This window comes from Aethalodelphis obliquidens, unplaced genomic scaffold, assembly GCF_003676395.1.
Source record: "Aethalodelphis obliquidens isolate GAN/ISIS:26980383/991018 unplaced genomic scaffold, ASM367639v1 scaffold24, whole genome shotgun sequence".
NCBI classification, from domain to species: Eukaryota; Metazoa; Chordata; class Mammalia; order Artiodactyla; family Delphinidae; genus Aethalodelphis; species Aethalodelphis obliquidens.
The window spans coordinates 23563750-23579557 of NW_020837968.1; the positions used below are offsets into that span (position 1 = coordinate 23563750).

General features: G+C 35.9%; 1 protein-coding gene across 8 annotated transcripts in view; it reads right to left on the minus strand.

The window, feature by feature from the left end:
* The window catches only part of SDCCAG8 (SHH signaling and ciliogenesis regulator SDCCAG8), a 261979-nt gene that overhangs the window by 119211 nt on the left and 126960 nt on the right, over positions 1-15808 (minus strand). For 6 of the 8 annotated variants that reach the window (XM_027122442.1, XM_027122449.1, XM_027122445.1 and 3 more), the window contains one exon: positions 9245-9387. In XM_027122442.1, coding sequence (XP_026978243.1) covers positions 9245-9387 — 143 coding nt within the window. Of the gene's footprint in view, positions 1-3036; positions 3091-4636; positions 7607-9244; positions 9388-15808 lie in introns of those variants that run through there. The other 2 variants (XR_003436163.1, XM_027122448.1) reach the window with 2 other exon arrangements.

The window sequence follows — 15808 nt, forward strand, 5'->3', positions numbered from 1 at the left end:
AAATTATTCAGACTTAGGGCTACTAGGATAACAATTCTGCTCTTGCTTTTTTTTCTCCTATTTTCATTGAACTTGATGTTCATTGTTTTGAATCAGGCAAGTGGTGTGGACGATGCCTTCTCAGTTTCCTCTGGGCTTCTTCAGAAAATGAATTGGCAGCCACCACCACCATGTTCCAGGCTGTGGGCCTGTGCGGCAGGGAGAAGAGTACATCCCCAGCATGGATTTTCATTGCACACACATTCGGGCTTCACAGACTGAGAGAAGCAAGCCAGGGAACGCTAAGCAGAACCTTCAGAGACACATTCCCTGGCAGCCTCTGACTCTAACCTCCCCTGCCCTGGGCCACACTGAGACCAGGGTTCTTAGCCCATCAAACAGGTGGAGCAGAGTGGGCTTGGGCAACGTGGTGTCCACCAGAGCAAAATGAAATGCCTTGTCTTTCCTGGCTCTCTGACAGCCTGTTCCCTCTGATACTGGGTGGGGGAAGGAAAAGAGGACGCAATTTAAAACAGTACCAAGGCTGTCTATTTCAAGACTTGAAGATGTTGGTTGCACATATATCCATTTAAAATTATTTTTGACACGTTCTCTGCTTAATTTATTCATGAAAGGAGTATAAGAAAAAAAATGAACTTAACTTTTAAATGGAAACTTAAGGCTAAAAATTCCTCAATAATTTGGAAAAAAAAGATACAGTTCACTATGGAATAGCAAGAATACATGTCAATGTTATACCATTCCCTTCAAATGAAGAGATATTGAAAGCTTGGTCTTTTGACCTAAGCTAGTTGTCACCTGAAGAAGAGTGCAGTTCCTTCTGAATTTTTCACTAACAACAAAGACGAAAGGCACGTTTATCCAGCATTTACAGAGATCTTGTCAAACAGCCTGCTGACGAACTTGGTGCTGGAGACACAAAGATGAAAAAGGCCTGCTTCCTGGCCCATGAACTGAGAATTTACAATCCCCAAAGTATTTCTATTTAGCTTTGAATTATGTTTTTATGCTTCTTTGTGAACATGAATCCAGATCACAGGTTCTAGAGTGTGATGGACCCAGTTCAAAGTCTGCCTCCTCCTTCCCCCTGTGTGACTCCTTGTCTCACCCTTCCAAGACTCGGCTTCCTTGGGCTTGTTGTTCTGACTGAGAAAGCAGGGTGTCTAAGCTTCTTGTGTAAAATATCTAATATTTTACAAAGCATTAGCTTTGCTAAATGCAAAAGAAAGAATTATTAAAATTTTTTTTTAATTTAAAGATACAAAAAAAAAAAGAGCACACTGACCACGGACTTGGATATCGTGGCAATTTAAAATGATAAAAACGTTTCCAAACACTCTCACCTTTGGATCTATCTTGCCACAGAGTAGTAACCTACAGCCCACCATAGACCACACTTACTATATAGCACTGTTATAGGAAAACAAGGCACAGTGCTTGGCACATGCTAAACATTCACCTATGCATCCTTTATATCTCTCTTTTTATATTCTAAGAGTTCTTTAAATAAAACCACAAAGCATCCCTGTGGAGAACTGATCATGCCTCCTTGGATTTATGTTGACAATAGAGAATCTCTCTCAAACCAACATGACAGAGATGTACTCCTCTTTCTCTTTCCACTTCCAACCATCCCTTAGCCAAAGGAAAAAGCAGGGATTGTTAAAAAGACAACAGAAGGGACATCTGCTGTTTTATTTACTCAGGATCCTGACAACCTTCCCCTAGTAAGAGCACCTCCCCTTGCTTAGTACAACTCTCTTCCCTTACTCTTGAGGTTCTGCCAAGGCTGCCAGCCACAGCACCCAAAAGGGTGTGTGTGCACATGAGTCAGCTTTGAAATTTGAACTGAAGGTTCTGAATTGGAAGTGGAGGAGCCAGGACGTCACATTCTTACAGTTTGAAATCAAGGGCATCTCCTTTATGTTTAGTTCAGATTGAAGGATGTGGCTCCATGCTGTGGAAGAACCTGAAAGAATGAGCCAACTTTCAGACAGAAGTCGAGCCCTGCGATTGACAGAAAATAACTGCACGATGGTGCCGCCTGGAGTCCCTGGTCCAAGAAACCCCGAGGCCCCAGTCGCACCTGGGTTTTACATGGTCTGGTTATCAAACTAATAATTCCCCCTTTGGGGGTTTCTATTACCTCAACCAAAGAGTCCTGACTCATACTGGTAATCTGAGAGGTCAAACCACTAAGAATGCACTTACCAATAGTTATTAGGTGGAAGCTAAAGGCTCTGGAATGGAAGCCTTAATCACCTCTCCCCAGGTAAAGCACCCATCATAATCGGATAACCTGGTGGCTTCTCTCTTATACTCTTTCTCACTTTCAAAAAGATACGAACACTATAGCTCAAGTTACTATCTCTCGAGGACATAAGGTCAAATTGTCCCATCTAGATCACAAAAGTAGATCATAGCATAATACCTATTTTATGGACCTCCCTTAGATTCCTGCTCGAAGAAGTGCTTTGAAGTACATATCATTAAAAACGTTATTTATGTAAAAGGGGAAATACACATTTTAAAGGTAGCCCTGCTGATATAAGTTGGAGCCTAATATGTAATATCATAAAGTAATCTGCCCACATGTATGTAAATGGTAGTCTTGTGAGAGGGATTTAAATTCTATAGCTTTTTAAAGATGTTGGGACATGTCAAAAACAAATATGTGAAGGAATTTCCACTTTTTAATGAAAGCCTCTCTTTCCTCTTGGGTAAAAAAGGAGTGAAGTAAAGGAGAATGATAGTTGTATTACAATGTGTTAAATGACTAAGGCAAATGATGAGCCAAAGGACAGTGTTTCTTAGGAAAAGCATAGCCAAGACTACAGTTCACTGACAGGTATTTATATCAGTGTATAAGGGAGCAGCTAACACTAATCTCTATTATAAATTTACGTTACAGATTTTCTTGGTTGTCTTGTAGAAACAATCGCATTAATCCATTTTCCTACTAAGTCACATAGAACTACAGCCTGATGGATAACTGTATAGGCTTTGCAAGCAAATTGCTGGGTTTCAAATACATACCAGCTGTGCGACCTTAGATGAATTGTTTTGCTTCTTTGTGCCTAGTTGCATCAACTGTAAAACAAGGAAATAATAGTCTGCATCTTACAGGGCTATTGGGAGGGATAAATGAAAAGCACTCAGCTCAGTTCCCAGAGCACAGTAGAGGTTCAGTAAATGATGGCCCCTTGCCTTTAGCTCCTACCTCTATTATTATTTTTTAAAAAGCTACTTCATGTGGCATGGTACCAGGCAGATCCTAAGGTGAATATATTCTTAACGTCAGAGACTGATACTTGTATGTATTTAACTTACTCTCATGTATGCTTGTGTACCTCCCAAATGCCATTTTTCCCTCTGGAATTTACCATGAAACTTCCTTCATTTCCATTTTCCTATATCCAAATGCTACCAAGGATCGCTAAGAAATTACCTGTCCCTCTGTCCCTGTAATACTTTATCTGGAATCTCCCTTCTGGATCTTATCATTTATCTTACCAACTCTTGGTGTATTTTTTTTCTTCCCCACTAGCCTATAAGCTTCTGAAAGGCAGCATACGAAGCTATTTTATATCTCCCATCATCCCTAGCACAGTGTCTTGTAACAGGAAACGTTCCATGCAGAGTGAGCAAATACATGAACAGATATCTTTAAATGTACCTCGAAGTTTGTTATTGAAAAGAAAGAAGTTGTTTGACTACTACTAGCAAAGACATAACTGGGAAGGGAGTAGCCTTGCTTTTGTTTCCATGTATACTGGGCTATGTATGCTTAATGATCATGTTTATTAGGCACTGGTTTCAAACACTGTCAGAGGGGCCATCTTTTAATTACAGAGACCTCTAGTTTAAAATCTTGTGTGTGTGTGTGTGTGTGTGTGTGTGTGTGTGTGTCTGAGGTTTTCAAGTGAGCATATTTAGGGGAAAGGCATACTACACTTTACCAACCCTACTTGAATTGTTAGAATGGCTATCATTTGATTAGGCTATGCTTAAACATGTGTGTGCATACTAAGTTAAAAATGAAAAAAAAATTACAAAATCATAACATAGTATAATATGTACAAGAAAAATTCCCAACAAAAATTTTCAATCTTATCTCCATGTCTTATTTTTTACCCTGATACACCTGATAATACATATATATGTATATATTTGTTTATTTATATATCAATACTGGGCTTTAAACAAATAGTCGTAAACTTGCAATATATTAACCATTCCTATAATAATGACTTATTGAGCTCCAAACTCTTTGCAAAGGGCTGAGGTAGGTGCTCTAAAAAATATAATATTAATAAGGCCTCTCCTCCCACTTGAGGAATAATGCATTATAGAAGGGAAGACTAGCAGGTACATAAAAACTTCAGAGTATGAATTTATTTTTTTCAGATTTTCATTTTTCCTGTTTTGAGGAATTTGTTCAGTAGTAGGAAATGCCTTCAGCTCTAAGTAGGAAGGATGATTCAGAGGGAAACGTGCTCCCTCTGGCATGGGTCATCAGGGAGGACTACAGTGGAAAAATCAGGATTTCAGGGAGACCTGGAAAAGAAGGTAAAATTACAATAGGGCTAGAGAAGCTCAAAGGGGTATTCTGGGTGCAGAGAACAGTAAAGGGGGAGAAAAGTCCAAAAGTTGAAGGAGGGCTGCATCTGCTTAAATCACATGTTAGAAATCAGCCTGTGAGAGGATGAAACTGGTAGCAATGAAATAAAACCAGAAGGTTGGGAGCCTGTCAGGCAACCTTAAATGCTGAGTGGTCTGGACCTTCTACAATAGCATGGCACCAAGAAAGGTTTTGAGAGCAGGTAACAGAGTCAAGACAGTGCTTATGGATATGCACTTAGCAGTGGCTGGCACAAGAGACTGGAAGGATGTTAGGAGAGAATTTTCATAACCCTTATGAGAAGCTGGCAGAGCCTAAATTATGATGAATGTAAATGGTGGGTAGGAAGGACATTTCTATGAAATCTCTTTGGGCTTCAAACTAAGGAAACATTTTAAACACAGGATACTCCAAGCAATTTAAATACCTAATGTCCAGAAACAGGAATTTAATAATGCATTGTCTTAAATCATTGTTAGAATCATTGACTATCAGAGCTGGAAGGAAACTTGATGATCTAGTCTAACCTAATTTTATAGGTAAGTTATGTGGGTTCTAAGAATTAAGTAATTTGTCAAAAGTTGCAAAGGTAGTGAATGCCTGTGAGAAGATACTATAACTCAGTTTCCTTAACCCTAGGATACCTACCAACCGCCCCCCCCACACCCTTAGTAAAGTGTGTGGTTTTAATTGTTACTTCACCAAAAGCATACTTTGAATCACTCTTTATTCTTTTCTTATACACTGAAGGTCCCATTTCAGTCTCCTTAGCTATTCTTCCACAGTACTTGAAAACATGGTCCTCTCTACTTGCTTTCACCCACTCCTTCGGCTACAATACCTTTATGTAAAAGTATCCAGATCTAAACCTCTCGTCCTGATCTCTCTCCTCATGCTAGAACTACACTGGACATCTCCATCGGAGTTCTGAAATAAAACATATTCTTTCCTCTGCTATTCCTTTTACATTCCCTAGTTGAATTGATGGATCATCCAGTTAACATAGGCTAGAAACTTTGGAATCACCTTTAATTCTAGCCTCTCTTAGCACTACCTTAAATGCCTCTTGAAGATACTATTTCCTTTCCATTTTACTGGCTCAGTCACAGCTGAGGACTACTACTGTACTTATATTCTAATTGGAGTCTCTGCCAATCATCTCTTCCACAACCAATCTGTTTTCACAGTGCCTTTCAATTACCTTCTTTAAATACACATTGGATTCTATCATAGTTCAAGCTCTCTTGACTTCTTACTTGAGTTAAACAGCCTCACAACTGAGGAACTGTAAACGTTTTCTATAAAGGTCCAGATAATAAATATTTTAGGCTTTGAGGACCATACTCAATTCTGCCATGGCAGTGCTATACATAATACATAAAGGATAATCATGGCCGTGTCCAATAAAATTTTACTTATGCATGTATAATTTTTATGTGTCATAAAACATTGTTTTTCTTTTTTCCCCCCAACCCTTTAAAAATATAGAAAACATTGATAGCTCATGGACCATAAAAAAACAGATGATGTGCCAGATTTGGCCTATGGGCTGTAGCTGCCACCTCTGTCCTAACTGGCCTTCTTGTCTCCTACAACAACTCTCCAAGTTCACTCTCCACACGGCTGTCTGAGTCAGGATCCCAACCCAAAAAGTTGATCATGTTGGCAGCCCTGATTAAAGTACATCAAGAGTAACTCCAGAATATGGCCCACAAGACCCTTCCTCTGGTTCCTCTCCCCTTTCCAGGTTTATCTTTTGCCAAACACCTAATGTGACTGTAGAGTTTATATTCCCTCCCATCTTTATGTCTTTGCATATATTGTTCCCTCTACCTGGGGTATTCACCCCACCTTTCTCCACTCTGAGGACTCCTATTCATGAACTCAGAAAGCTTTCCCTATCACCTTCAGTGGCAATGTAGAATGAGCCAGTTCTCCTTTATATGTGCTCCTGTGGCAATCTTCACTTCTCTAATTACACTGTTATCACACTCTACTATAATTGCATATATAGATCTGGCTCCTTAGTAGAGTGTGAACAACCTAAGGGTAGGAACTGAGTTTTTTTTTCTCTCTATGCCAGGGCCATCCAATGTACTTAAAAGATAGTAGGTGCTCAATAAATACTTGTTAAATAAGTGAATGTTATATTTACTAATTGTGTCCTTCAATAAATGAGTTTCTATTTTCCATTTTTAAGTCCAATTAGACAATAAAGGGAAATTCCAAAAAAGTGACAGGTTATTTTTCTTTCAGATTGGCCTATGGATTTCTACCCCAGTTTTAATTGTCTTTGCCCTAGAAGATTTGAATTCTTATTTTATCATTACTTTATATCATCTTTTTCATATTTAATTTTAAACTTTGTTTAGAATATGCCACTCAAAATATTTAAATTAGACTAAATGAAGCACTACCTGTGTGGGATTTATTTATTTCAGCTGGTTTACACTGAAAAAGAAAGACATGAAGTTTCCCAGTCACACACTTGAGTATATGAATCAATAAAGAATGGTGAGGGGAAGCAAACTCTAAAAAACCCCAAACTATATATCAGAAATATTTAGCCCAACAACCAAGTCACATTTTCAGTGCAAAAGAGAGATATACACAGTTCCTTCCATTTTTTATTGTCATCTTTAAATTTATGAATGTGGATTTTATAAAACATCAATATAGACTAAGTGTAAAATGCTTACAAAAGAGTACTACTTTTAGAAAATAGGTAATTAAGTTTTATTTTCTATAAGACTAAGTTAAATTTTGGTAGACTTGTTGTAAATAAAGCTCAATAGAAAAAGCTTTCTATGGAACCAAGCAAAATCGTTTTTCTTAAGAACAAAGGAATTAGTTACCACCAGTCCATTTTCAGCAGTTGCTGCATCTTAATATGCTTTACTTGCAAGAAATGGATCTTGTCAGACAGTACAAATTGATACTGCACAGGAAAGCTCTCTATGGACTTTGACTTCAGAAATTAACTCTCTGAATAAGACAGAATGGCAAAGGGGACAAAACCAGCATTAATATTTATTTATTGAAGCTCAGCCACACTGACATTAAAAGCTGTCCTATTTCTGTGGGTTAGTGGTACTTAGCACACAATGGTTGGTTCTCAATAGAAGTCTGACAGAGAAGAAGAACGATTAACTATCATGATCAAGCTAAATTCCAAAACTTCTAAGATTAAATAACCATAGGAACTATGTTAACATTACATTCTTAGTTCTATAATGACAATATTCTAAATGGGCATTAAAAGAATGGTTACTATTCTGCAATATTAAGCAATTTTTTATCATAAAAGTGTTTCATCTCTTGGGATTTTTCCAGATATCACACATGTATAAATGATTTGTTTTCTTTCTTTCATTTTTTCCTTTCTCTCTTTCTCCTTCTTTCTTCTCTTTATCTTTCATTGTTTAAAAAGGAAGCTGGTAAACCATTTGGAATATTATCATAACAAAATGTTTTTAACCAAGTTTGATTTTAACAGAACTAGAGGCATCTTAACACTAACCCAAAACTTTGGGAGGTTCACCAACCTCTAGAATATTTTTTTTTCTCCAAATGCAGGCTGTTCAAGTGGTGCTTTTCTCCATCTGTTATCATACCGTGCTCAGAATTACATTGTCATATTTAATGTAAAAGGGATCAGTCCCCTTTCATAGTTTAAATTCAACATATTACTATGATTAGAAGACCAGTGTTTTTCTAATTTATGAATAAACCAGATTCTATAAACTTACATGTGTATTTAGACAAAGTTCTCTCTAAAAACTGAAAAACTCTAAGAATTGAACAAACCCAAAGCTTTGATCTGAAAACTGAAAAATTGTACTAAAACTCAAAGGGAAAAGGAACCCATTTATATAGTAATGTGACTTACCTACAATTTCAGTTTAAATTTTTCTCTGTGTATATTTATGTATGTGTGTGTGTGTTTTCAATACAACAAATTGCCCAATGTTTACTACCAAAAATGTCTTACTGTAATTTAGGGCTGAGCTACATGTTTACTAAAGTTTTATGACAATGATGATCACATCACAATATCTCATGATGGAAGCAATGTAATTTGAAATCACGATAGTGTAAGCATGGTTATAGTAATGGTTTAAACATGAACAGTGCTAATCAATTTCATCTCTAAATTTTACACCTCCTTAGGACTCAGGTTGCTTATTTTGTATCAGTTCCATCTTAGTTTGCATCTTAGAATGTCTCTTACTTTGTCTCTTTCACCACTGACAGTATCTGATTATTTTCCTTAATATATTCCTCAGATACTTCAGTTCAACATTTTTATTAGACACAGAATTAACAGGAGAGGTAGTGTAGTGGTAGAAGAAATATGTCATTTTGCTTATATTGATAGAGAATCACCTAAATATTTGAGCATTGTAGATGAAAGGTTTTGTAATATATCAGTAATTCCCTGCCACACTTATCATTCACATGTCTGGGTGTTTTGCTTACCACATCTCCACTTTTCTTAATATGCCTGAAAACTGTGTGTTAATTGAATGACTAAGACTTAACTCTAACAACTGTTTGGAAGCCTGTGGCAAAAATCAGTGGAATGAAATTGGTGCTATGGTGCATAATGGGATTAGGCAGTACCTGGTGAGGTGCAGTTGGTGCTCAGATTTGCCCAGCAGTTCTGTCAGTTTCAGGCACTCCTCTCTGGCCCGGGTTGCCTTCTGCTGCTCCTGTTCCAAGTGCTGCTTGCTTTCACTCAGTTCTAAACTCAATTTCTCTATTTCCTTAGGTAGAGAGAAGAGGGAAAAAGCATCCTATAAAATATATGCACTTGAATTCAAAATTATCTCATTTTTATTTTTGCCATGAATTTTAATGTGATGAAAAATTATTAGAAAATTTAGGCTAGCTTCCATTTTATGACAAAGGGAACTAACACAGCCCAAACTGCACATTAGTGAGGATTTTTCAGATCGTAAGATTCAGCCTAATTTTAAAAATGAAATGATTAAATGAGAATAGTCAAAATGGATAATCTGCACTTTGAATCTAAGGCTCAGTCCCTTTAAAAAATAATACGAACTTAAAAAGTCACTATATTTAAAATACAACATTTCTGTTTGTGAGATTAGATCAGACATGTGCAGTGATTTACATCAAATATGAGACTCTTTTTTTTTAAAAGATACATTTATGGTTTCATTTGGATGTTTTGAAAACCAAATTAGATCGTAAAATACTTTAAGATATCTTTTAGAAAAATGTGAGGTGTAAAAGAAGGCATCATTATGATGCACAATATTATTTGGAAAACAATAATTTAGGAAAAAAATAAAGCATGAGAACCTTCAAGTGTTTTGAATGTATGACATTTCTGAGCTAAAATAATATTGCATTATAATTGCATTTTAAAAAAGCAACAAAAGCACTCTAAGATTAATAAACATCTAAAATTTATGGTAGTTTATTCTTTGGTCTCAGTATGAAATTATCCTTTTTTTACTGAAACTCAAATATTTCAAAGCAAAAATATGTTACATAGAACATAGTTTAAATAATTTATACATTAAAGTACAAATATTTATTTATTATGGAACATCCATAATTTAAAAAAAAAGAAAATAGAAGAGATAAATATTCAGACTCTTAAAACAAGAAAAACAAAAAAGGGGAAAGTAAAGGGTTGAAACGTTTTCAAATTCAGCAGAAAGCAAGAAGCAATTTTAATACACAAAAATGCAATCTACTCTTGGAAAACAAAACCATGTCTAAGTAGAGTTTTAAACTTGGTATTTAAGTACATTCTAATTTCCTCATGTCATTACTCAACATTCTGAACAATCTACAACTATATTTAATATATCAGGCAGGATAAACTAAATAATTTATTTTTCTACATTTATTACACTACAAATATTCAGTTTATCCCCATCAAAACTGTACATTACCAACAATATAATAAAACAACTTACTATAAGTTATTTATTTTAAAAAATCCTAAGTAATAATGAGTATATTGCTTTCATTCAGAGTAGATTTTCTATATCTTTCAGATTAGGATACTAAGTGAAACTGATTTGTTTAAAATATTTTTAACTGTTAAAGTTATATCAATATATTTCCATTCATAACTAAACATAAATAAAGAGATGGAAAAATATAATAGAAAAGTCTCCTAAATTTTGTCTAACATTTATGAAATTAACAAAAAAGCAAAGAAATATAGAATTGGAATTATACATTAATTTTAAAATTTCAAAAATTCATTCATTAATTTTTTTACACAGTGCTATATGCAAGAATCTATACTAAATATTATGGTGGACTCAGAGTTTCCATCTCTACACTCAGGACTTAACAATTCAGTTGAGTAAATGAGACATAAACACACAAAAAGACTATCAAAATACAAAGCATATAAAAAACAACAAATGAGATTTAGAGAAAATCTGTGCTTCAGTAGGCCAGATTAGGGATATACTAGCACGGGCAAGAAAAGTGGGAAAGAAGGTAAGGCCACATAAACTCATGCAATGATAGATTAGACCAATTATGAAACATCTTGAATTCTAGATTTATAAAGCTGTATTTTTCTTATAGAGAATGAGGAAAAAATGGTTTAAACAGGTATGCAATATGAGAGCAGAGCTTCAAAAAACTGGATCAATGTGTATGATCATTAAGATAGTAGAGACTGGCAGTAGGGAGACCACAAAAAGACAGGTGCAATACTCCAAACATGAGAAGCAGAGATACTTAAAACAGAAGTATAAAGAGAACATGATGAGTATATGTAAATATCAATAAAAGGAGAGCTATCAGGAGACAACAAAGAATTTTGAATTGAGAGGATACAAAAAAATGACAGAAATAGAAAATGTATAAAATTCCAAACTTTCTTCAAAAGAAAAGGTACAAGGACTTCCCTGGTGGTGCAGTGGTTAGGAGTCCGCCTGCGAATGTAGTGGACACAGGTTCGAGCCCTGGTCCTGGGGGATCCCACATGCCGCGGAGCAACTAAGCCTGTGCGCCACAACTCCTGAGCCTGCACTCTAGAGCCCACAAGCCACAACTACTGAGCCCACGTGACACAACTACTAAAGCCAGAGCGTCTAGAGCCCATGCTCCGCAACAAGAGAAGCCACTGCAATGAGAAGCCCACACACCACAACAAAGAGTAGCTCCCACTCTCTGCAATTAGAGAAAGCCCGTGCACAGCAACGAAGATCCAATGCAGCCAAAAATAAAATAAATTTAATTAATTAAAATAAAAAAGAAAATGTGCAACAAGTTTTATAAGTATTTTCCAACAACAACAACGTATGTAACCTTACATTGGTAATTAGGTTTTAAGCATAAAGCAGCAGCTTTCTTAATCTCATGTAATAAAAAGTCAGAGGACACACTGAAAGTCAGTCAAACACAGAGATAAAGAACATGGGCCCAAGAGTCAACACAAATCAGGGTTTCAGACACAGCTCTGGCACTTTCCAGCTCTGTGACCTTGGACAAGTGACACAAGTCTTATCAGTTTCTTCAGTCTAAAATGGGAGTGATAACTCTAGCAACCTCCTAAAACTACTGTGAAGATAAAATGAGATGATGAGTACTTAGCAGAGTGCCTAGCATATAGTAAGAGCTGAAAAAAAGACAACTAGTATCATTACTACTGATTTTTCTCTGTCTTTTAAGAAGAGCAAAAATATAAGTAGAAGAAGAAGACCTGCCTAAGGATATATAGTTATCACTGAGGACTAAAGAGTTCTTGATTTAGTTCAATAAAATTTCCAGATAAAGTCCTATTTTGGAGAAAACTGAATAAAACTTTATTATAATTTCAAAATGCAAAAAGCATTTTTGCTAGGAAGATGGAAAATTACTGCCTGCTTCTGATTATCTGTGCCAGAGAAACAGCTTATTGGTGCAGATAATCAAAATCAACAAATAATCTAACCAGCTGGACCAGGGCTCAACACTTACTCCCTGAGTCAGGAAAATCTGCCATGGCACCAACTCCAACAGTTAGAAGAGGAATCTCTTGCCAGAAATGCCATACTCCCACTGGCAGGGTAACCCTTTGCCTCACCCAACTAGGTCAAGGCTGCTTCCTTGGCTGTACGTAGTGGTTCAGGGATTAAAGACCAACAACAGTCGTAAGCCAATTGTACACTACTCTCAAAGTACACTATTAACCTGCAATGTACAATGCAGTTTGATATGGCCATCTTTTGGCTAACCAGGCAAAGACGAGTCCAGATAGCTTTACACTGTACCAAAAGATACACTTCAAGTCATGAATGTAACCACAGGAATAACTAAAAGCAGAAACTGTTAAAAGTGGCTACCTCAGGAGAATAGTACCAAGGATGGGATGTGGAGAAAGGGAGACTCATTACTGTTCACTTATAATCTGCAATGTACCAAATTTTCTTATTAATCATGGTAAACTTTATTATAATGATTTAGATTTTCTTATCAAAGTAATGTGCCTAATTTAAGTCAGATAGTACACCCATCTCCAAGCCTAATCCTCAATGGCACACAGTATCCACCCTTGATATTTATCTTCATACTTTTAAGTAACAGACTTATAATGCTATCCCTTGATTTTGCTACATTAGACATCATCTACTGACTTCCTATATTAAAAAAGGTAGTGATTTAGCTCTCTTATACCACCCACTATACCTACCTCATCCTCCCATATAACAATTTTGGTTAAATCATTAGTCAGTAGTTCATTCACATTATAATGATTATAGAAATATTATTCACTACTGAGACAAGCATTATTCTGCTTAAATTAATTTTCTTGTAAAACATTTTATTATTTATGTAGAATTAATTGCTTGCTTTTTAATAGTTATTTTTCTAGGTAAGTAACATTTTTCCCCAAATGTTCAAACAGGTCACTCAAATACCCATCAATAAAATTTTTTCAAATAATGAAACATATCAGATAAATCATCAGTTCTGTTAAATTATTTTCCTAGATATATCCTTCTTGGTGACTTACGTCTGGCCTGGTTGATCTCTGTCTTGGGTTAAGCCTTACCCATGTTCCTATTAGAGTTTCCTATTTTCTGGGTTTTAAGTCATCCTGTTTTACAGTTTACTCCCTTTTTTGGTTGAAATACATTCTCCAGGTAACTTTCACAAGAAATGTTACATGAATAATACATTTTCAAAAAGTATCTGTATGCCTGAAAATGCTGTTGTTCTATGCATACACTTGATAATTTGGCTAGGTATGAATATCTATGCTGAAATTAATTTTCATTCAGGATTTTTAAGGGATTACTCCACTGTCTTCAAGATTGTAATATTACAATTTAAAAGCCCTATGCCATTCTGATTCCTAATACTTGGTCTATGATTTGCTTTTTTGTTTCTGAAAGCTTTTATAATAATTTTTTCCCTGGAATTTAAAAATTTTACAATGTTAGACTTTGGGATGGGCCTTTTTTCATGCATTGTGCTAGGTTTTCAGTAGGCCCTTTTCAATCTGGAGGTTTGTTTTCTTTAGTTTGAAGAAATTTTCTTGTACTATTATTTTAAAATATTTTGATGCTATATATTTTAATAATTCCTCTTCCTGGAACTCCTGGACATTGGTTTTTGGCTCTGTTGAATTGATCATCTAATTTTCTTATTTATTTTCTGTATTTGTTTTCTGATTCTAACTTCTGAGATAGTCCCTTGACTTCATGTTCCAAAAATTCTATTGAATTTAAGAAAAAAATTTTAGCACAGTTTTCATTTCCATGAGCTATTTCTTTTTTTCATTGTTTTTATATAGCATGCTATTTTTATCTTATTAATATAATATTGTATGTCTCCATTAAAATATTGAAGTATTTTAAATGTTCTCCTCTGCTAATATTGCCTCAGTTTCCCTTTTTGCTATTTATGTGTTTTAGACACTCTATTATGTAAGAGGCTTTCTTCAAATACATAGTGATACTTGGCTGTCTTTTCATATTTGAGAATGAAGTACTTAAGAAAAGTTTGGATGAAATGATTTTTGGGTAATGTAATAGTTTAGATTATTCTTCAGCAAATATTCACTTCTATCACCCTCCCACTGGGATTGGAATACGCTATCTCTCCCCAGTGACTTTGGGCTTAGCCATGTGATTTCACTTGGCCAATGGAATTTTCATGTCTATAATGAAAGCAGAAGTCATAAATATGTTTATGTGGTTTGACTTTGTCTTTATATTCTGGTGATTCTCCATGAGAAAAGCATGCCCTGGATAGCTGCTGCCCCTTTTGCCTGGACCACACAATAAATACATGTGGATCAGAACCAAACCCAAACCATAGCTAAGACAACCCACAACCCACAACCTGAAGCAGAGCCACCCAGTCAAATGCAGCACAACAGATCAAATGATATTCCAGCTGACCTGAAGGTTGGTGAACATGAGCATAAATGATTGCTATTGTAAACCATGAGTTCCTTCAATATAAAATAGTTGACAAACCACTCTAAAGGAACAAAAAGTGCTACAACTGTATATCATCTTAGAATGTATTTTATTTTTGAAACAACTGCATGAAGCATATAGGGCAGGTATCCTTGTTTTTCCAAATAAGAAACTGAGGGTCAAAAACATTGAATGATTGTCCAAAGAAGTAAATCTAAGTCTTGAACCAGATGTACTGACATTGCTCCTCCATACCATACCATAAATTAGACAATAGCTTTTAATCTTTTTTCTTTTCTTCTCTTTTTAACCAAGATCCATAGTAACAAATCCATTTCACATCACAATTTAGAAACATGCACACTCTCCTACATACATGTATAAATGTAACATTTCATAAAGCAATATTAATCCTCATTATATGTGAAGCACTCAGACATTTCCTATTCCTTCTTACTTTATTCCACGTTTAAAAAAAAAAAACAAAAGTTTTGGTTTCACCCCATAAAATCGACTTCATGATCCTACAATTTAAAAAGTAGGGAAGGAGCCAAGATGGTGGAGGAGTAGGAGGACATGGAGTTCACCTCTCCCCACAGATGCGTCAGGAAGTGGAACAGGGCTTCCCTGGTGGTGCAGTGGTTGAGAGTCCGCCTGCCGATGCAGGGCACACGGGTTCGTGCCCCGGTCCGGAAGGATCCCACATGCCGCGGAGTGGCTGGGCCCGTGAGCCATGGCCGCTGAGCCTGCGCATCCAGAGCCTGTGCTCCGCAAC